General features: G+C 34.3%; 1 protein-coding gene across 2 annotated transcripts; it reads left to right on the top strand.

The window, feature by feature from the left end:
• Positions 1 to 116: 116 nt before the first annotated feature.
• On the top strand, positions 117 to 23,326 carry LOC126846610 (mucin-5AC-like). Of its 2 annotated transcripts, XM_050586306.1 has the most exons (16): positions 117 to 587; positions 14,753 to 14,941; positions 15,005 to 15,096; positions 16,592 to 16,719; positions 16,785 to 17,029; positions 17,110 to 17,242; positions 17,341 to 17,436; positions 18,525 to 18,712; positions 18,788 to 18,889; positions 19,681 to 19,905; positions 20,835 to 21,211; positions 21,284 to 21,380; positions 21,457 to 21,577; positions 21,660 to 21,809; positions 21,883 to 22,030; positions 22,233 to 23,326. In XM_050586306.1, exons 2-16 carry the CDS (start codon positions 14,767 to 14,769, stop codon positions 22,671 to 22,673), a joined length of 2,718 nt encoding a protein of 905 aa, XP_050442263.1. In that variant the 5' UTR covers positions 117 to 587; positions 14,753 to 14,766; the 3' UTR covers positions 22,674 to 23,326. The 2 variants fall into 2 exon arrangements, with proteins under 2 accessions (XP_050442263.1, XP_050442343.1); XM_050586386.1 differs by lacking the exon at positions 19,681 to 19,905 and having other exon boundaries at positions 120 to 587.
• The last annotated feature ends 597 nt before the right edge of the window (positions 23,327 to 23,923 follow it).

Genomic DNA, 23,923 nt, shown 5'->3' with positions numbered 1-23,923 from the left:
TCGATACATATATAATAAACATCGTTTATATTATATAGTGTGTATGTATACATATGTAAACCTTATGAAACCCATACTCTTGCAATGCTAATAGTATAACAGTGACGTCGGCACAGCGGCAACAGCGTGCGCCCCGTTTACCCCCGCGATCGCAAGCGGCCTGCAGGCAATTACGGTTTTAACACACTCTTCGGCGGCAAACATAGTCAGTATCGTACTACGAGCACCGCCGTCCGAACCGCCGTCTCAGCTTTATGAAATAACATAATAATAATAATACTATAAAATAAAATAATTACAATATACTAATAGATAAATTATTATACAACAACACTAGCTCGGTAGTTAAGCGTGTGTGTGTGTGTATGTATGTGAATGCGTTTTGAGTGTATCGTTGTACAAGTCAAGTCGACCGTCTTCGAACATAAGTTTTTTTTTAACCCGGTATACATTATAATAACGAGAACGGTATAAGCGCCGAGTATCGACGGAAAAAAGGACATGATAGACAAAGTCAGTTGCTGAGACCTTTTCGTTTCAACCGCACGCGCAGTCGACTCTCTTTCTACACGCTAACCGACTTAACAGTGAGTACCATTTTTTTTTCATATTAAAATCTACACATATTATACATTTTTTTTAAATCAACAACGTGCCTATATCGAAAAAACCGCAAGATATCCTGGGTGAAGGTGCGTTATACGCCGTATAATCGCTTTCCCTCTTGTTCGATATCGATTATTACTTATTATGTGTTTTATAGAAAGCGAAAGAACTCGGTCGAAACTTTTACGTTTGCACGTGTTGGGCTGTTCGTTAAAACTGAACCTAGACTTTTTAAAAACCAAAATTCCAGTACGATAAAAAAACAGTGGTCACGCTTGGTTATTTTATGTATAGCTTGCGCAGGGATCGTTTCTGTGATGACATCCATAAAATAACTAAAAACCCGTTTAGTATTACCGAACTAGCATCAAAGCGACGCATACTGTAATATATTTTGTTTAAAAACCACATAAAAATTGTAAAAATTGATAACCGAATCCGTTAAAAGTAAAGTGGTACAGGATATACATAATTTATTTTTTCAAAAAACTGGGATTATTGTTATTATTGTTTAATTTAATATAATTATAATAGTTATTAGAAAAGTAAAAATTTTAACGATCCTCTGTTACAACCGAATCTTTGAGAAAAAAAATGAGTTACACCACTTCATTTTTTATGAGCTCAGTCATGAATTATATTCGTGTAATACACATTTAGCAAATTATATTCTTATAATTTATAAAAACCCTTTAATAGATAATACTTTTCTATAAAATTGCACGCCGGAAAATTCGACAAAACCTTTTAAAAATACATTATGGTAAAATACATAGCATGACAAATATTAATTACAAAAAAAATACTGTATACATCTTTGGTTACATTGACACATTGATACGTCAATGTTGCTTCTGTGAAAAATCTATACCAAATATTGTGGGTTTCCAATAAGTGCATGTTAATCATGAGTGGACGGTTGTATCGTTTTGAAAACTGTATATCTGTAGACTATTCTTCAAAAGCGCGTCAATGTCGTGGTGCTGGGAAAACATAGAATTATATTATGAACATAGCTGCCGGACTTGTAAAATAAAATAAAGTCATCTACGTGTGAATTTCTGTAAACAGAAATATAGTAATAATAAACTAATACAACAGCTGTCAACTGTGCCTAAATCGCAATATTATACCCAACGAGTACAACGACATGACGGAGACTTTAACGCAGCCGTACACAACGGTCGAGATTTTGTTGCGGGTCGGCGCCGTTCGACTGCAATTGTTGTATACGTTTGCGTTACACAGTAGTAGGTGTTAATAATAATGATATATAATATAATTTGATTATAACGGCCTAATGCTAAATCATTTCCGGCCCGGAAAACACTTTCTTGTGAACGGGTTCACACGCGCGCGGAGTGTCTTTTTATTATGATCGATATATTGTGTACATTATATAAATTGGGAAGAAACTCGGTATATGCCTATAACACACCACGTTCACGTTTCGGACACACTATACAGTCGTTTACTATTATATTATTTTGCACGTCGTGGAAAAAGACATGACATAATACTTACTTATGATGGAATGAGATATAGTCACCACAGTGGTAGGTATGCGGTGTTTTCCACTTTTATTGTGGTTTTGCACAGCTGTTAATGTAATCGAGTCATAGATCTGTTTGAAGGGTTAAAGTCGCCTGTCGTTTATGATCTGCAACTATTACTACCCCCGGCCATGATAAAAATCGAAATGACCATGTATGGTTCTTTTATATTAATGATCTTCAAAACGACCGTGAACCGCGTGAACAGCTATAGCGGTTTACCCATTGACAATTGGTCTTGGACAAAAGACATCGTTACAATGGATGCTGGCTATACTAATAAAATATAATCTTAACTAAACTTTTGTCTATTCTAACCTTCATCGCATGCCGATTATCAAATACATACTTAAGTATATTTTACACACGGTCGACTTTCTTCAGGTTACCCCACGTCCGCAAGTCGTTTAAAGTAGATCTCGACGCTTGTAAAACTACTACCACAATGCAGATCCATGGGCGTATCTATATTATTCATGTTCATTATTCATTGCGCAATTCCAAAACGACTCTACCAAAACGCTTCGTCATACTATTATCTACTTTCTGCGGCTCAATTCTAAATACCTACTATAACACTAACACCACAACAACATACAACATTATGACCGTTTATATATCTACCAATCCAGATTTGTTCAGTGAAAACAATATATTATTATAATTGTTCTCAATACGAGCGACCTTCTATATTATGGTTATTAATTATCGACGATGTCTAATGGGATTTTTTTTGTTCAACATCTATTAATATAGTGACGGCGTTTATACTAGACACAATATTAAATTTAAATTAAACTATCATAAATACGTATTAGCTAACACTTCTATTGTGTCGGGAATACAGAGTATAATTTAAACCTAATGGATCTTTATAAAAAAAAAACGATCTTGGATTTAATATATATATATATAACATATTGTTACCTTGATTGGCGCCTAATTATTGAACGAATAAATTAGAATATTTTTTTTTACTTTCACTGAATAATATTATTTCTGATGTCGCGATTATATAGTTATCACGGAATTAATTGGTGATTAACATTTTTTTTTCTTTTGATCAGGTTACATTTTCAATGCCAAAAACCAGCCTTATTAATAAAACGTAGACGTCTGGATAACAACTTTGCAGTGCCTATGGGCTATAATACCGCCAATGAAAATATAAATAAATAAATATCGTTCGGCGTTCCGAGTATTATACAGTAGAATGCATTGACCTTAGAGGCGTTCGATCGTTGTTTAAAATCCGTCATCTAAATTAGTGGCATCCCACACAAATACTATCTTGGTAGTATTTTTTAAAAAAAATTATTGATTATAACATAGATACTTTTCCCGGTTTTTTGCTATATTTTGTTCGCTTAGTTTTTTCTGTGATAATTCTGTTGACATCCTAAAAAATGATTGATAAATGTTAAGCCTTCGCATAAAAATTACACTGAGGCGTTCAGCAATCAGCTCCACATAGGAAAATCAAGTAAAACAAGCCATCTTCGTCTGCACAGTTCCACAAATAATGTCAATCTGTAATATAACAACCATAACCATTCATTAGTGCGTATACTATTTATTCGGTATTATTAAATTACAAACAATATAACCAACCACAACCGTCGGACACGGGTGCAGAATTTTTTTGTTCTTGTGTTTTTCCATTATTGATGTTGTATTATTATTATTATCTAACATTGGTAATCCGACTAAGGAACATAGCCTTCGAATTCTCTGAGCTAGCGATCAAATAGGAGATGTCGATGGATTTTCATTTACACTGACGAATTTCTTGAAAGTTGAACTACTACTATAATTAGTGCAATTAGTCGGTGCGATACCATCGTGGTCGGCTTTACTAATAAAAAGATGTATGAAGCATATTCCCTGCGAAAAAAATCGTACAACGTGATCACGATCAAACTTCTTGCACGAATATATATAAATATATATATATATATAAGTGTGTGTGTGTATGTATAGGTATATAAATGCACTTTCTATAATATTAATATCATCAAGACGACGGTGATTTAAAAATTTGCATTCTGTTTTAAGTGTCATTAATCATCGTGATGAATATAATAATATATACCGGATGCCGGGAAAAAAATCGCTTAAAATCCCAGCAGTGAATATGGGAGGAATACCTACGTTGATTCGAGTGAAAGGGAAATCGATTGTATATTATACTATACGAATATAGACTGTGCGATACGCGTTTGGTTACTTTGTACACAAGAACATTTTGGAAAAAGATGCAACTCCCACGCGGACGGAAAATGTTAGTGTTATTATATACTATATTAAATACCGTTTGTAATATTGTGTATTATAAACGAACAATGCGAATCTTCTTATACATATACACAGGATGCCTCCTTTTTCCTTTTCATTGTAATCGACGGTCGGCCACCGCAGTATGGATATGGATAGATAAAAAACACAAAACCGCACATTTTGAAAGTCAGTGATAAACAAATCCTGACCGTGAGATGCGCGTAGGTGAGTACACTGCACTCAAAGCCATGAAAACTGTATTGTTTGCTAAGAAGAAGTTACGATTTATGGCGTTTAAAAAAATCTTTTCTCCTGGCTTACATTTTATTATTGTTATTGTTTCACGCTTTGTAGTCCTGCCTATTAATTATGCAAGCCATTCGTATCAATGTACATAATATGCTATCAAATCATACAAGCCGCTAGAATTGCATTAGAAATTTACCAATCACCGGGTGTTTATTTAGTTTGAAACTCTTTTTGCCATCCAACAAATGTTAGCAACTAAACTGACGTAGCTCCCCAGTCTATTTTACCCAAATTCTGCTGGTGCTCTGTTTCTGAGCTCACCCCCCCCCCTCCCAGTATTTGGAAAATTTTAATGTGATTTATAAATATAATTTACATTTTAAGACAAATTATTTTCAAACAATTTACTTGTTGGGTTATAAAATGAATCAAATTCAACTATGTAGGGGTATAAAGCGTAACAATAATAAATTGGTGGAATGTTGGGGACTGAAAACTTTCTATACACTGAGACAAATTTTCCAAAAGAGCAAAAACAAAGTTAGTTTGCACTTACAAATCTATATGTGAATCGTTTCAAAGGCGCTAAGTTGCCCCCAGCCCCACTGTAATTTCTTTTTGGTCGAATGTATCTCTAAATTCGATAATAGTCCAACATATATATCGTTGAACAGTACCATTATCTTAAAATCGAAAAAAATGGACAAAAAAAACATTTCTTTCCCTGTGCCATTCATATAGGGTGAAGGAAGGTATTTTCGTGGCATAAGCAATTTCGTGATATAGTTTGTTGATCGTATCGCGTAATTCCTTCGTGATTTTCAAGACAATTTTCTAATAGGGAATTGCGGTACGATCAACAAACTATATCACGAAATTGCTTATGCCACGAAAATACCTTCCTTCACCCTATTGTGTTAATAATGAATATCAGTTTTTGTAGTTACCCAAAAAGTAAATTCTTCCTAAAAAAAAAAATCAAAAACCTGCCCATAAAATGCACTGATGAACATTTTCCAAGTTTTTAAGCTATTTTGATCCGTATTGTTCTACTTAGTTTAGGTTAGGTTATCTATGTAAAACCTAAATTTCCTCTTCTCTGCTTATGTCTACCTTTTATCTTTGTACCTGTTTTGTCAAGAAATCGATATCAAATGCTTGGCGACTACTTTGTAGATTTGACCCTCCGTAATTTTTTTTATTTTTCTCCCCAAATTTTATTTTTTATTATGATTATAACAACTAACAACACTATTCGCTGGTTTCATATGAATTCTAGTGTTCGAAGTTTTTTTAGCAACCTGACTGGAAACATTCACCGTATCACACGCGAGTAATAAAAGAGGTTTTAATTTCTTTAGTGGCTAGAGTGGTTCTCCGACATTCCATCAGGTGCTATTATATTAATAACTCGAAATCGAATGCGAGTACAAATGTTTATTTTAACTTGGGTCTTGGGAACGGCTAGAAAACAATATACTACATCAGTATTAAAATGTTTCTGGGGTTATGTATTCACATTTTACACATCCATTCGACCGTAAACTTTGGACCACGAGTTTCGGTATCGTTATATTTTATTACATATATTTAAAAGAAGAGACTGCGGTTCCGCTACTATCGATCCATCATCGTTGCCGGCGCGTATCCTTTCACTTTAAGCTTTCTACTTGCTACAGGTGTATGGTGTATCAATACACAACAACGGGTGGATTTTTTTCTTCTTCTGCGGCCAATAAAACCACGATTCCCATGCGATCACAGCTGTATCCACAACCTATCTAACGAGCACGGCGAAAGCATAACCGCGGTGTCACTGCGGGTGATCTAAATGCGAATCGGCAAAGTGACATTTTTGTTTTTAACATGGTCATGTTTTAGAGCTGGGGTCCTTTCAAAATTTGCTTAGACAATTTCAGGTCACGATCTCGGGTCATCCGTTGATCGGTCACGTTTGATATATTTATTTTATATTACATATAATACACGATATACACATGCATACACACACAAATATATATATAAAGATAAATAATAAATAAATTTTGCCGTTGGCATTGGAAACCTAATTCAAAAGCCTAAGGGTGGCTAACGATTTGCGAGGATTAGGTAACGCAGTATTAATTGCAAAACAATAAATACATGCATACAGAGTCGGTCTGTGGGACCTAAAGAGTTATACATTCTAAATATCTAAAAGCAATTTACATAATACGTAGATTCTATATATATGAAACAATTTTACATTCGTTTTTCCTAGAAAGTTCCACATATTTTGTTAAATCTCCGGGTCCTGGGACCAACACAGCTGTGGCCCACTGGCCCCATCCACGTTTTATTTATAAAGCTTTGTAAATTTGTATATAATATTATGTTGAGAGTTTAATAACATAATGTATTTTTTTGTATCCTAATAGTCATGTTTAAACATTTAACGGTGGTGGTTGTGCCACCCCGTTATGCTAAAATATATCAATGATTTAATGTTTTACCGTAGAATGGAGAAATAGAGAATGGGATGCACGACGTTCAAATATATCAACTTCACCGCCAGGGGGTTTACGACTCATCCCGCCTAGAGAGTCTTATGCTCATATAATAGGAGAGCTGTCAACTCGCTAAGCTGTCTGATTGATCAGGTCGATTCATTAAGGATAAGACACTTATTTTCTTTTAAAATTTTGTAGTTTTGCTTTTTGAAGAAACTGTAGTTATGTTATTTTACAACATTAAACAATATTTAAATTTTTACTCTTTCAATTTTTACACAAAGCTCTATCAACATTGAAAACTTAAATGGTAACGTAAATACTTATTTAACTTTTTAGATTAGGAATAATTTGCTGACCATTTTGACTTGTCGATAACCAGTTTTAGGTAATAACTTTTAAAGTGTAAAATTTAGGACAGGAGGTGGAATGCGATTCAGTAATGCGCGCAGATAAAAATAATACTACATTCCGCCATTCCTCCCGTCCTAAAGTTTTAAAAGTTATTTAAATATAATATCCGTTACCATTAAACTTTCAAAAGTTGATAGAACTTTGAAAAATACTAAAAAAACAATATTTTTAAAAAGAAAAACTACAAAATTACAATAACTTTGAGGAAAAATGAGTGTCCCATCCTTAATAAATCACGATATTGTACTTTATGTTACATGGGTCGCTAATTTTGTTCCAATTATTTTGCTTATTTTTTTTACATTGATACTTGATAGCCCTATTTAACTGCAACTCATATAGCGACCCATGAAGTTGTGATAAGATTGATGGGCCTCTGATTATATTCATGCCCTCTAATCCCATCGAATCGTAGATGATCCTAGATTCGCCATTTATATTTATTATATATAAATGACGATTCTGGGAAGTGGTGATAACACATACCTATAATATTATATTGTGCTCGGAAAGCTGTTAGGTAACCACCGGCGGCGGCGGCCGCGCAATAAACCACAATGACTGGAACAATATCTAACGACGTATCGGTTGTATACAGCCGAGCCTAGGATAATAAATATTGCACAACTTTTCGGATAAATATTCATACAAACGCCTACACAACAACCGCATAATATGTGATTTCACACACGTCTATCTATAATATACATATATGCATAGGGTTAGGTGTTATAATATTATGCTATGGGTAATCCTAATCTATGAACCGCATCGTCGTCGATCGCGTTACATACAATACGTCTAGGCTGGACGTTGATTGTCCACGGCAGTACGTATAACATGGCGTGTGACGTCTTTATATGTATGTATAGACCGCGTATTACGATGATCCGAAAGAATTTCATATAAAAATCAAAAAATGTATAATAACGTAGATCCAAAATCCTGATTCTATACAGCACGCTCAAGTGGGAAATGATAGACATTTTTACTATTCAGCTCCATTTTTTTTTTTAAATACACATTTTCTGAATTATTATAAAACGACAACGCCCGGACGGATCAGTATTTTTGTTTAATGTAACTTGGAACTGTAGTGTGTTGGTTCAATGAGCTCGGAGGACCCGTGTCCGCCCGATGAATACAAATCAGGCGGCGGGAGTGTCGAAGGCGGCGGATAAACACACGTTTTATTATAATATTCATAATATACATGATGCTATTTTTGTATGTACCGAGAACGGGCATAAAAACCATATTGACCGTGTAATATACGTTTTATCCCTAGACGTCATTGACCGGCTCGCGCACGTCTTGCAGCAGTTCCTTTGTATAATTATTATTGTTTAAAATTATAAATTTTACGTGTGCGTGTATGGGTTACGCAGGAGGAACTCACCCGAAAACGCATTTACCGCATTGTCTTGTACTCTTGTCCATTAGTCGAGGGTCACCGCTCACGGGCCGCGAGAAAGTGATAATCTCCTCTTCAGATACTATAATAATAATAATAATAATAATAATAGTTATATACAACGTTATTTCCTTTTCCTAGCCGCCAATAGGCACCGTTTGAGTCATCGACAACGTCGTCCTCTTCCACCTCTTCGACCATCTTCTCTTTGCGTGTAACGCAACAAAAACGTAATACCTATCGTACACCTAATAATAATAAACGAAAATAAAAATTCCTCGACTTGACAATAAATTATCAATCTTTTTTTTATGTATATATCTATACAAATACTTATAAATATCTCGTTATTCCGGCACCAGTCCGTAAAAAGTTGACAATCTGGTTAATCAAAAATTCGGTATGTAAAGGTCAACCGGATTGCGTTAATACATATTCAAGTATAACGAGCGCCAAGAGAGTGAACATAGCATATTATTAATATACTCGCAACGCACCTCGGGCTGCTTCGGCGCCTACGGCAAAGCAAGCTCTAAGTGGTTACACGCGAACTATATTATGTACATACAGAGTGCAGACAAAGAGAGGGTATTTGTAAAGGGAAACAACGTCGGGTGCGGTCTACAATAAGATTACGAAGGGAGTGCTAACGTGTACAAGACAGTGTGCAGTGGCGTGCAATACAACTTACAAGTCATACTCGCATAAGGCATAATGCAATTTCACGACCAAAGAAGTTGGTCGGTCGTAGACCAGATGTTCATTAGAACTCATACTTTACTTCATTATTACTTAAAATTTAATTTCAAATAAAAAATAGTCTCATTGTTACAGAGTTTGTGCTCTCCAACAAATGGGTGGGACGTTCTTAACCTATTGTAATTTGTAGCACCACTAGAATGCTTTTTGCGTAACGTGTATACCATAGTGTTAAACGGCTTGCTTAAATACTCGTACGGCTAAACGTCTAGAGATAACAAGTAGAATGTTGCCAGGCGTACGCAAAAAAAAAACAGGGAAAAACGTTTAATAAGTTATTTTATTATTTTCGTGCTGGTGGTAGACTTTGACGAAACCTGTTGGTGATTGAGTTCCTCGTCGTTTTGAAGTTCTTGGTCGCCTTCGGGTTCTTGTTCGTCTTCTGAGAACGCTTTCATTTCTTCGACCGAAGAGACGCTCTTCGGTTTGCAATCACGTCTTTTTGACAAGTTAGACAGAAGTGCTTGCGGTTTTGTCTAGTTACTGGAGCGACGGTCTGTTGTAGGCCTGCTTTTCCGGTACCCGAACCTATTTCTGTTCTTCAGACTCAAAAGTGTATCCGAGGTCGGAGTGGAACTGATGGCTTCTTGGACTGTATTCTGATCGAAACGGTATCAAGTGTGATATACTTAACACTCGTATAAAATATATATATTACATGAATAATTAATTAATTCCTTTTTAGTTTCTACACTACACCCGATATATGTTTGCCCCTCCGTGGGAAAAATAGCTGCTGTGCCTCTGGTAGCACTACACTAATTATTGTTTCTCTTTTATTATCATTATTATTATTTTTACTCCTAGTTACTATATATATATTTATACGCTATTTAGTATTTAGTACTTAGTATTTACACATCTCATTAGGTGCTAATGACTAGTTATTTAACTAAAAATGCACCGTCACGGCTAGTGCTGAACTTAAATATTCTAAATCACGATTAAAAAACACGACTGACATAATATTTCCTAACTCAATCTGACCTAGTATAATATTATAGGCTTCCCTTAAAATGTAAATAGTAGTCAGCCCCTAAATATAGGCATTTTCAATAGTTAATAAACGGGCGTGACCTCGTCAAGGCGACGGCGTAAACTACTAACTAGACATTAGTGAGTAAATAATGTATTAACACATAATGCGTTATATCTGTGTCTTGGTGAACGTCCAAAAAAAAATAGAATTTATACTGTGCTTCGGATGTGCTAGACATTTTAAACTACTTGTGTGTTAAATAAGAAGATTATTATTTTTGGCAACGCACTGGAAACGAAAGTTTTCAATGAGACAATAACTCAATTGTTTTTTTGATCATCGTCGGTTATTTTTTTGGCTCGCTGGCTCATCGTTGCGAAATGTGCAGACTAAACGAATAAGAAAGCTTTCACGCATTTGTAAACCGATGAAGAAAATAACGACTATTGCGTCAAAGGGAAAAAACCAACATGGAATATAAAAAAGGCTCGATCGGACGTACTGCTAATATTATGTTTCTCCTCGTCAGCGACTGCATCTTTTTGCAGTATCAAAATTATTGTCCGTTGTATATGTTTAATGCTCACATTTTTTATGCGATAAAACAACTTTCAAATCGGATAAAACCCGTAATATTCGTTGACGACTACACATAACCTAAACGTATTGTCTTGTAATCGTCGACAACAGTCACCGCGTGTAGATAATATACCCGTTGATTACATGTATTATGCACGTTATCTGGGGTGGCAAAAGTCGCATACCAAAAATATTTTGTAAAGTATCAAAGTATTTTTAGCGTTAGACTCCCTCCCCCTTCGGAGTTATCTGAACCTAACGTCTGATGAAAAATCGTTCCGTTGGGTAAAAGAATTTATTTTGTATTCAACCTTACAGGAAATTGGCAATCTAATGGCAAATGTGTGAAACTACCGTCCACCATCACTCTTTTTTCAAAATTAACGTGGAAAAAGTAGTCCAAAATACAAATAATCTGATAAAAATAATATTTAAATAGTTGAACTGAAACATCCTTAAATAGCGCTTTAGTTTGATATTTTATAACTACCCATTAGATCTTTTTTTACATTTATAATGCCTCGAAGTGATAATTACTCTATTTCAACCTATTTTTCGGGTATCTTAAAGATCGTTACCCTAAAGTTTTATTTTTCAAAACGCGGCGCAAATGTTTTTGAAAAATTACAACAGCCATGTAGTTGCGCGTGCTGATTTACTTACTTCCACAAAGTATTTTCGGATTCAAGATGTATTGTTGAAATGTATCTTTCATTTATCGGAACAAAATATTAGCCATATTTTAGGATTGTCCGGTGGTTTTTCCGCCAAAATAGATTTAAACCGATTAACTCTGGTCTACCCACCTAGAAATTCCTCCGAATGACTGCGACAACATAATATAACATTGGATTGTTTTACATATAATAGTTACATCACAATAGGATTAATAAAATTAATGGTGTCTTGATCCTACGCGTAGGTACATATCAGGCGTCAGGCGACGTTCAGGCCATTGACATTGAAAATACCGGACAGCGGATATCGGCAACACGAGTCGTACGACACTTATGTTGCTACTAGACATGCGATATAAGTAAACCTGGACCGTTAATATTTATAACTTGACAGACGTCAACCGCTTTGGAATCTTCAACCGAGCGACAGTGTTTTCAGTAGTCTATGTCTAAGTTCTGCCTGGATCAAAAGAAGACAACTAAAAAACAAACCTGAAAATTCGACGAGTAAGTCGTTCGTAGCAAAACCAACGAGTAACGTCTACAATCGGAAGAGGAAATGCTTTGAGTGTGTTCTCTGGTGAGACTGGATCCGCTATTGAGGCTATTTTTTACTCACAATTAGTTATCGTTTTCGGTCGTGTAAATTAAATTAGTTGAAATCTAACTGGTCAAATATAAAAAGGTACGTTCCAAGATTTGTTTTTTCTTTGCTAATGCCATGAAAAGGACAACAACCGTCCAAATGCCAAATAACTGTCCGTACTTTATACATCCAAATTGCGACGTAATAGCCGCATCAATTGACCACCAGCAATTGTAGCAACAACAACCGCATCAATTGACAAACAGCTTTTGGCGACCGAGCCTACAAACAGGCAAAACTGACCACCACTCTGCAGATGGGCTACAGCCTACAAACTATTACCCACGTGGGAGGTAAAATCCAATAAGGGTGCCGGCGTCTAAGTGGTGCTGCTTCATGCCGGTGACCTCGACTTCATCTGGGTTGACATGACGTGCATGTTGTTCAGCGACTAAATTTACGCCACACGGCAAGGTTGATACATGTGGCTTGACGTGCAACGTCCATGTGGGCACGCCAAAGTGCCACTGTAAACGGTCAAGACCGCGGCCAACAATTACGAATACACAGTGGATATCGGCAAGATCTAGCGAAAAGCCATCATTTCATCAAGTACCAGTTGCACGAAGGAGTTCAACAGCTCGAGTTTGACAAACAAAACAAATAGTACCTATTGGTGTCACAACAAAACGCGCGCACGTTTCCAAAACTCGTAATCGTTGGCCTATTAAAACGCTTAGCCTATATTTAAACTTTAATTAAACACGATTTGAGCCAATGGTTTTTGTCACAACAACTTACACGTACCGATTATTGTAATGTTATGTAACTCTTTTTAAAAAGTAAACGGCAAGGTAATATTATTATATAGGTACCAACTATACTCTGCCCACTGTTCCGTGAAATAAAAAAGACTTTACGCAACAATCGTTTGGATAAACGGGTACTTAATAGACCAATAAATTAATACTATGCCGTTTGCCGTGTAACTTATTAATAAGCTATAACTGGATGCTTATAATAATTTACATGCAATACAATTATTGCACTTGTACGGTATTGATTATCGAATTATGTGTCAACAAATTATGTGTATCCATTTAGACTCGAACGGGGTTTAACAAAGTCACCACCGACGATATATGTATTGTATAATGATGTAAAAATCGTCTGTGGCCTGCGGGAGTTATTTAACTTTGTCTATTGAAATGTCCAAATTTAAAACCAGTTAATGGAATGTTTAGTAAGTAATTAAGCCATGACGAACAATTTCCCCTTGAAACCTGTCTACAAACAAAGACAAGGAATATGTTTAAGGTCCCAGTGTGTATTATAATAGTATTATGAAATTGCGACCTATCGAATTGAATACTGTTATCTTCCACAGTAAGCGCCAAAACAATCTTTAAAACTGCCTGGTCACTTTTTAAACGCGGTATAGTGTATTTTATCTAAGTTGTGATATGGGAAAGAATAAATTTGCACTTTACTTATGATAGATTATTTTAACGTATTGGTAACTTAATACAAAATCAGAGATACACAAAACCTGTAAGAAGTCATCAAAACAAAAAACAAACCTATAAATCTAGATTGCTCTACGAGGTTTCATCCCTATTCCCGAGGTTATTTTTCACCACCAAAATGACTGTACACTATATATTTTAACCTAAATGTAATACAAGTTAACTATAAACAAGTAAACATTAACGTGATTTACTAAAATTTATAATTTGTTAATTATTACCTAAATTTAATGGGTTCTTTAAAATATTAAATTACCTTTTTAAATATGTCTAATAAGTTTCAATACAAATAACTATTAAAAACATGTAAAAGTATAAAATATATTATGCCATGGTATAATTAAGCAGCTAAACCGAAATTTAAACAAACAAACATCGTTGTATGATATAAAAATAACTGGTCGTAATATGTATAATATGTTTTTAATTAAGTCGTCTAAGAAGTATCTGAATGCGGTTGCAATTACCGTAAAAATTATTAGGAAGAAATACAAGTTTATCATTACATGTGATGTTTGATCTTATTTTTGATTATCATGCAAATTCTATAAAAACTTATAGTTCAAATAATTGAGGTTTATGATTAATTTTGAATAAAAAAAACAAATTTTCTTGCAATTAAGAGGTTTTTTTTACTTTTATAGATCTAAAAGAAATCATGATGTATGGCAACAAATTATTATTGCCGTTACTGAGTTTGCTGGTCGTCACCTATGCGGTACCGGAAGAACGAAGGAAATTCGTTCGAGTCATTACCGAACCAAAACCCGGCGAGGAATATGTCAGCATACATACAGGAAACCCTTCGTCGGGAGCACATGGCAAATCTTCAGGTATACTCGTTGGTATGATGATAATAGAAAATTAACTAGAACCTTTTTGATTTCCACTTATAGACGAGCAAATGCATGTTAATGTCCAGGATGAAGGCCAAATCGGAGTAAAACCAGTAAAAGGAGCTGTCCCAGCCGTAGAAAAGTTGTACGCTGTAAGTACTTCAATAAAAACCACTTCAAAGCCCAGTAGTCTCTAGTTTAAACACGGGGAAATATATAGTTATAAGGGGGACATAACACAATTTTTATTTGGAATAACTAAATAAATAGTTGGGCCAACTAAATGTTTAGTTGCTTTGAAGACTCGAGTTAAGTATTTGAAAATATATAAATCTTTATAGAAAAATATTAAACATTTATTAAAAAACAACCTAATTTGAACCTTCCGCTTAAAACAAACAAATTATGTATAAAATGTTTATCATTTAAGTATGAATAATTTAACTTCAATTTACAAATACAATTACTCATTATTGAAAATTTAACTTTAGTTAGGAATACAATTTATTTTGGAAAATTTTATTTAAGCTATTATTTGTTGTTTTTTTCGTATGCAACAGCGAAAAAGAAGAATAACTCAATATCTACTATTTATACTTCATAATATTTTAATTGGTATACTATTAGGAGCGGTTTTTGAAATGTGCGTTGTAATTTACGTGACTAAAATATAATAATACAAATATTTGAATTCAGAGCCATGACGAAACAATTGACTTTCTCGCGACCACGTATTCATATTATAAAACTAATAAACAACCAAATAATTAGTTAAATAATTTTATACAGTAACAACTAATTAGTGTTATTTTTTTTATCTAAGGGTTTAGATACAGATAAATTTTAAATTATTTTACAAGTTTAGAAACAAAAATAGGCGCCTACTTAATATGTCATACCTAGATACACTATGTATAATTCTGAAATTAATTTCACATCTAAGCACCTCACATCGTAATACACATCGTCTCAAAGTAGTTTAGCTCAAACAAAAATATAAAATAAGGCTTTTTATTGTTTACCAATGTAAGTACTGCACATACCAAGCAAACTATAACGGTAACAATTTAGACGGTTGAAATTTTATGTGCGTTTTGCGTTTAATGAGCGTATAAACGTTCACCATTATCGATTAGCAAATCACCTACATAATTAGATTATTCAGTCAGAAAAAATATTATGTACAATTTATCAAGCAATAAGCTCTTAACAAATAACAATTTAATTCGATCATAAAATTGACTCGCGCATAATTAATAGCATTGGGTCATTAACTTAACGAAGTAGGTAAATCGGTTAAGATTTTCGAGCAACTTTTTTTTTTTGTTTTTATTCATTGCCGTAAGCATTTAATGTAAATCTACCGAAGGAAATTATTAAAATCAAAGCGCCCGTTGGTTATACAAGGTTTCATTAAATTTAGAGTAATAAACTCCCAGACCGGTTTTGTCATAAACCGAGTGAACGTTTTAAAATGTACATTTTTTTTAAAGCTAATTGTACAATGTACTTCAGCATACGATAATTGAAGAAAATATTATGAAATAAAATATATACACATATACAGAACTTAGAAATCATAGTTAATATGTACAATAATCAAATAATAAAACGTTATAATTATATAAAATATGCGCATTTGTACAGAACAAAAAAGTATTTGCATCGAACGAAGAAGTGTCGCGAAAAATTGTACCACAGAGAAAATCCGCACAGATCAGATCGGATGAAACTATTAGTGACGAATTTATTAACGGTCAACAAAACAAGTTAAAGTAGGTTAAAAAAAAAACTATTGAGTTGTTTTGTATAATATAATACTTATAAATGAATTCATTAGAAATAATAAGCAAGTGGAACTATTGACAACTCGCCAACAATCAAAAACCCAAGAAAACAAAGAAGATGACGGTCTTTATGACTTTGTCGATTCACCGTACGGAGGACAACTTGTGGGCTCAGCTTCTTCTCAAGCTTCAAGAGTAAACATCAAGAAAGCGCCAAATGGTCAAGAATATGAGTATGAATATGTATACTACTATTACGATGAAGACGACGAAAACTCTAAAAAGTCTAGTTCTAAAAGTAATAATTGCTAAGTCGACCATTGATCATTAATCATAATGTTTAGCATGATTTAACAAACAAATTTTTTTATCTATTAGCCGGATCAAGTACCCCAAACACACTAACAGAACAGACAAAATCCGAAAAGGACACCAAGGAACGTAACAAACTAAAAAGACCATCGACAGTCGTAGATGAAAGTAAATTTGTCCAGAACACAAACAAAGGCAGGTCGGTAGTGTCGATATGTTATTTTTAATTTAGTATTTCCAAATAAATTCAATGGTTTTGTTATTAATAAACTGTATCTATTTTATTTAAAACTTAAGGTTCCACAATGTAGATCAAACAGCCACAAGAGACGAACCTGAAATACCAGCAAATTTTGTTGTCGACGATATACCAGAACACAATGTTAAAACAAAGTAATTTTTTTTTTTTTAGTTATGGATTAAAAATATTTAATTTCATGAAACTCAAACAAATATTGACTAACAATAACAACATAGTTCGTTTTAACCGAACCGTTATTTCGAATAGCTGGGAACTACAAATTGTGCCGTTTTTATCTAATGTATAGAAAAACCATTTTCCTTCAAGTCTTCAATGGCCTCCCGTATAATGTGGATTTTAGCATTTCTTTCGGCAGAACAGCTTACTTAAATAACATTAAGTAAAACGCCAATTAATTATACTTGTAAAAGAAGAGTAAAATTATTTGTTTAGAAATCGTGTAGACACGCTAATTTGTATTATAATATTTTGAAGATTGACAAACTATAGTTTACGCAAACTGTACCTACATGTAAACAAAAATAATAGAAGAACGCAGTTTAAAAAAAAATCCGTTAAAGATAATAATGCTTGGAAAGAATTGCTCAAACTAACTTGCACAACTGACCAACTGATCGTATTAATACTTAGGTATTAACATATGTATAATATAAAGGATATTATACTTCACCTCCCTTACACAACAGTAACATCTTCACAGATTTCATTGTATAAATGGCACATCTAGCAACTATAATATAGCTCCTGTCAATAATATTTTTAATTTAATTATATTCAATATAAAATAAAATTTTAATTTTAAAAAACTACTTAATGAAATATTAGTTTACAGAGTATATAATTATTGAAGTAATTACCCATACGGCCACAACCCTCTAGTATATCGACCATAATATTTTTTCCTGATTTATGATTTGTTATGCTTGTACACTATATTCTCAGAAAAAGTATAATGAATAATGTTAGCTAATAGAACTTAATGTTTCTCAGATAAGAAATCATCCTAGTCGTTTTGGTCCGGGTATCTTTTTTGCAAAATTCGGTTAAAGCCCAAAACAGTTGGCAACTTTCGTATGTACACTATATAGACGCTATTTATCCTTTTAATATTTAATCACTAAAACATAATTTTATTTGAATATGTTATGTTAAAATAATTAATCAATACTCTTCCGTTTATCCCTGTTCAACAAAGTAATCATTAAATAATTTTTTTTAGGGATTCTGGACGTAACCTCGAAGAATCCTTAGCAGTGCCTACTCCAACTATTTCCGAAGAACGTCTTCCGACCAATGCAAGATTTCCTGCACGATCTCGCGGTAACTCCAAGCCCACAACCCAAGAAATAGTGACCACGATAGCGCCAACCACAGACACGCCAATCACTCGTATTCGTCCCAACAGCAGTAAGTTCTACATAGTTTAAAGATATCTTCATTAACAAAATGTTACTTTAATTACCGAAAAACATTTTAAAATAGTTTATCAACCTAGTTTGGATTTAGTCGATAGCAACGCGTTTAGAACTCATTCTAGCAACGCACAGTCTACGGCTACTTCACCGAAACACGAAAACCATAGAGGTAATTAAATTGTATACAAATACATAGGTAAGCGAACACGGTAAAATACTTTTGACTAAACTCTTTAACCGACAATTTTATACCTTTTGTAAATATGTAGTTTTGTTATCCGACATTTTTTTTTCTCTCTAAAAACCAGATTGTGTTTAATTATTAAATTTTGTATGCGGACAACGGGTTAGCTGTATGGTGTACATTGCAAAACGGGTGCGTATTTAATGGATTGTTTCAACTTTCGGTAATGTTTAGTTAATTTAATATAATCCTTAAAAAGAGACCGAGAAGTTATGAATAACATCAAAACTTGGATCAAAATATTACATTTTTAAGTTTTATAAACTTTTGTAATGTGTTTAATTTTATTTTTCAAGCTCCAGTAAATACGTACCCAACGCGATAACATATACCTATATAGTTTGTATTCGTGACTTTAATTAATAATTATCGACAATACAGGACGATGTCTATTACACCTGATCTACTAGAAACTTTTTGACAACACGTGTTGTGTAGATCTGGTTTTATTCTTCTGTTGTTTCATGTTGGTGCACACCTAAGGGTTATACTATTAAAAATTAAAACTAATAACAATAATTCTGTACAAAGCAAATATATTTGTATTTTCTTTACATTTATAATAATAAATAATAATTGATATGTGTATCTTCGACACGAACTTCCACAACGTACTGCCAATGGAAATGTGTTTCATATGTGCCAGTTGCTTATGATAACTTCTTTGGAGGGTAAGTGGAAAGCTGGTTAACGACTGGCAATCATCACATTTTCAGATGCCGTGGTACAAACGTCACCTGCAACAGCAGCAGCAGATCAAGTAGCAACTATTAATAACGCTTATAACACTCAACCTACAGAAACGGTAACGTCGGTTATCACCGAAACCGTTGATAGCTTAGATCGGAATCCAGACAATACCGATGCAGACACACGGGGGTTGTCGTTGACGACGACACTAACCCCTGACGAGGTCGCCGCCGTTACTACCCAACATACAGGTTCGCGTCGGACGTATGATGCTAATTGCTAATAACATTGATTTCATTATAGACGGATAAGACACATTGTCATAAGCGTAAATAAAAACAAATCATCAACAAATCTGGAGCAGATCTCTTATTATTAATTCAATTCCCAGTAATCACCAGTAATAACTTTTCGTCCTGGAGAGACGCCACATATTATATCGAATGTTCTCGGTTCTATCATGAGTTAGGCACTCATGCATGCAACGGAGTTTTTAGCGACCGGCCTGTTGAATTCAATTGGCAATGGACAAAGTTCGGTTGGTGTTAGGACGCCTTTAATATTCCTCACTTGCAATCGATCAATCGCCGAAAATTTGTCTTACCCGTTTATCATAATATCAATGCTAATACCAAACTAACCATCTCACGCACTGCTTCATCGCTTATTTAATACTATAACTCTGGCATATATGTTTTGTCTTGATGCGCTTTAATTTTAAGGGTCAATGTTTTCACGACTTCTACAACTTTTTTTTTATTCCAAATCATTAGTGTTTATATACTCTAAGACGATTTAGAAATTATATAGGGGACCTTTGATCATCATTCTAACAAGTTGTTTCTACGCTCTTACATTATCAAGTATTATCACTTTCACCTAAATGGTGTTTGTACATCGTGTTCTACTGAATATTCTGCTTAATCTGGAAACTAGAAAATGTTCAACTGTCATTGTTATTTTGAGACTGAAAGTCACATATAATTTTTCAACGTCTTCAAATAAGTTTTAGCTAGTTTTTATGAACTTTATTGATATTTGTATTTATATACAAACCCAATCAATTCGGCCAGTTCTTTAGATTTCTGAATTGTTTTCCGAGTAGTTTCAGTAGATCACGATGATTATAGCTTGAGCCCTGTTTTCGAAAATACAGTTTACATTGTAAATTCTGGCGTAGGACTGACAGACAAAGGAGCAGTAGACTTATACGCCATTTTACAACAAACCCGAAGTGAAGAAACGGCAAACACTATATTATTCAACGAACACTCGACTAGGTTCGACGACAATGAAGCCCAATTCCCAACCACGTTACGCTTAGCTCCAACCACAACCACCACCACCACTACCACGACTACAACTACTCAGGCTCCGACCACTACGACAACTACGTCAGCACCGACTCGCCAACCCGGACTGCGAAACCGTTATCGCGGCGTGACGGGCAATAGAAACGGCGCGACGTCAACGACCACTTCGACCACGACCGAACAGGCCGCCGAAGGTGCTACGGAGAGGCGCAGATTCAAACCTAGCAGAGAACGAATTACTCAAGTAATATACACATATGATATACACATGTCAGTACACGAACAGTTTACCATAACGTTTTGTTACTGTTTACAGGGACAGTCAATTTATAGTAAGAGATACCAATCATCAACGGCTGCATTAGACAGAGATTCTTCCACGACCGAGACCGAAGTAGTAACAAAAGCATCGAGTAAGATATTTCCGTGTGTACCTACTATCCCTATAAAAACAAAATAAACTATAACTGTTTTATATATTTTGTATAGAACCATCGTTCGGACGTCAAAGAACACGCGCTAGCAGCAAATCCAGAACGAGCACAGCATCCGTTGACGAGACCCCAGTTGAAGTCACTTCAGCCGCTCCAAGGCCAAACTTTGCTGAAAGGTAAAGCCTGGTGATATGTACAAACATGCTATATGTAATAATATAGGACACAATGTTTATTCGTATATTTATTTATTTTTAGATCAAACCTAAGAAAACAGAACAGCAGGAATAAGTTCACGACGACTACCACCACTCTTCCACAAGTTACTGCGGAAGAAGACAATGCTAGCAGTCACACCGCCGAGTTTGAAACTTCGGAACCAACCTCGAGCACAACCAAAGCCGTAGGGTAAGTACTGATTATTACAGAGAAATTTTAGTATTAAGATTCACATAAAAATGTATTTTATTTGTGTATATAGAAGTCGACTGAGACCTAACATTAGACCGTTAAGACCCGGTCTGAGATTGGGAGGCATTGGCGGAAAAGGTTCTTCCACCACTCAGGTGTCGACTACGTTGTCAACACAAGCGCCTGCGGTAGAAATCTCCCCGCAAGAAGAAGAAAAGGTAAATTAATTATTTAAATAATTTGCATACGATTAATATTATGCTACCTAATCCTCGTAGCATACGAGTAATCCTCGTTAGCAACCCTTAAGCTTTCTAATTACGGAAAAATATATTTTTTTTATTTACATTGTATATATGATATATATATATATATATATATATTATTTTAAAACGACACCTTTTATACTTTTTTGATCAGGATACAGTCCAAGAGACTAGCAGTCCCACTCCGACCCCGGACACGCTTATGAGACTGAAGAACAGAAATAGGTTCAGGGTGCCGGAAAAGCAGGCTTCCCAAGCGCCGAGACAACAGACCGTCGCTCCAGTGACCGGTCAAAACCGCAAACACTTACTGTCCAATTTGTTGCCAAAAAAGAAGTCTTTGCAAACCGAAGAGCCTCCGGTTGAAGAAACAAAAGCGGTCTCAGAGAACGAACAAGAACCCGAAGGCGACCAAGAACTTCAAAACGACGAGGAACTCCATCACCAACCGGCTTCGTCGACGACTACCACCAGTACGACCGAAGCTCCGACTTCATCTACAAACCGTCTGTCGTCTTTGTTAGCCAAACGGAGGCCACTGCAAAGAAGACCAGCAGACTTGCAGCAACACAAACAATCAAACCAAGAAGAGTGAACAAATCAAAATTACGTTTACCGAAAACTAATTGCTAAATACCTTCCAGTGTGATTCAAATGCGTCCACACTACAATAGATATATATATATATATATATATATATATATATATATATATATATATATATATATATATATATATATATGTGTATTACTAATTTTTAGTTAATAAAAATAATAGTATTCACTTTGGCTAATTAAGTGATTGATTATACAACATTATATTGTTCCAATTAATCATTTATTATTATAAATTGATTTGACATAATAATTTATATAATTAAAAAAAATAATGTACATTAGTTTACGTTATGTCTTTATATTATAATTATTTCGAAATACCAAATCATAAACATCTTTGTACCTATTTTATATATATATAGATATAATATAAATCGACGAGATCTAGCTTATTATTAATTGATAATATTGATTATATACCTACCTATAAAATTAACATACCTATACTATACCTCTACTTATACGTATTTTATCGTTGTTAAAATGTATTGTACTTATGAATTATTATTATTAAAAAAAAATGTATTAACACAGTGTTAGAATAAGTATTTGTGCCATTTTTACTGTTCACGGTAGTACATTATCATGTTATATTGTTTCGTCATTAAATTTGGAATTTTATGTGATACTGGAGATGAGTTGACCGATTTATGTTATGTTAATGTTTTTCAAAAATCACTACTATGATGGAAGTTTCATCGTAGTCTAATATATTCATGCCACGTGCGTACAGTCATTCAATTTTTGTTGGTTTAAGCGCAAATCGCTTACAGTTAGATACTTACCATTGTATTGGTTATCTACCTAACACATTCGAACTTTATGTGTAAATATTTTATTTTTCATATTATATCTTGTCGCTCACTAACACATCTCTAGATTTTTTTTGTCAAGGATGCAACTTGGAAACTGGTTTTTACAATTAAAGCGTAGACTTATGTACTAGTAGTTTATGTATTTAAGCTTTAATAGGGATGTGCACTGGATTTGTGGGCAAATAACGACTGGTCAACGGTATTTAATTCACGGACTACGTTATGCAAAAATATGTTTGGCACTGACGACTCGCACATAACAACAGAAAATGATAAAAGCAAATTGGCCATTTACGTTGACATGAGACAACGAAAATCGGATGTAGACGGATCAAGGAGGTGACACCAATTTATGTGTAATATATAACCTAACCAGCTAAACTTAACTGTACTAGATTCGAGAGAGCAGCGAG

Source organism: Adelges cooleyi, unplaced genomic scaffold (genome assembly GCF_023614345.1).
Source record: "Adelges cooleyi isolate 19-005CV unplaced genomic scaffold, UGA_ACOO_1.1 ACOO_flye_CR_arks_rails_tigmint_CR_PRNA_1, whole genome shotgun sequence".
Lineage (NCBI taxonomy): Eukaryota > Metazoa > Arthropoda > Insecta > Hemiptera > Adelgidae > Adelges > Adelges cooleyi.
The sequence above is the reverse complement of the archived record's forward strand: the minus strand, read 5'-3'. Positions and strand labels throughout refer to the sequence as shown.

What these genes read in the sequence shown, in the direction of transcription:
- LOC126846610 (XM_050586306.1), top strand. Translation starts at nt 14,767, where the DNA reads ATGATGTATGGCAACAAATTATTATTGCCGTTACTGAGTTTGCTGGTC. An exon ending in CCGTAGAAAAGTTGTACGCT is followed by an intron (nt 15,097 to 16,591) that starts GTAAGTACTTCA and finishes GCATTTGTACAG; the next exon opens with AACAAAAAAGTATTTGCATC. An exon ending in GCAGAGAACGAATTACTCAA is followed by an intron (nt 21,212 to 21,283) that starts GTAATATACACA and finishes TACTGTTTACAG; the next exon opens with GGACAGTCAATTTATAGTAA.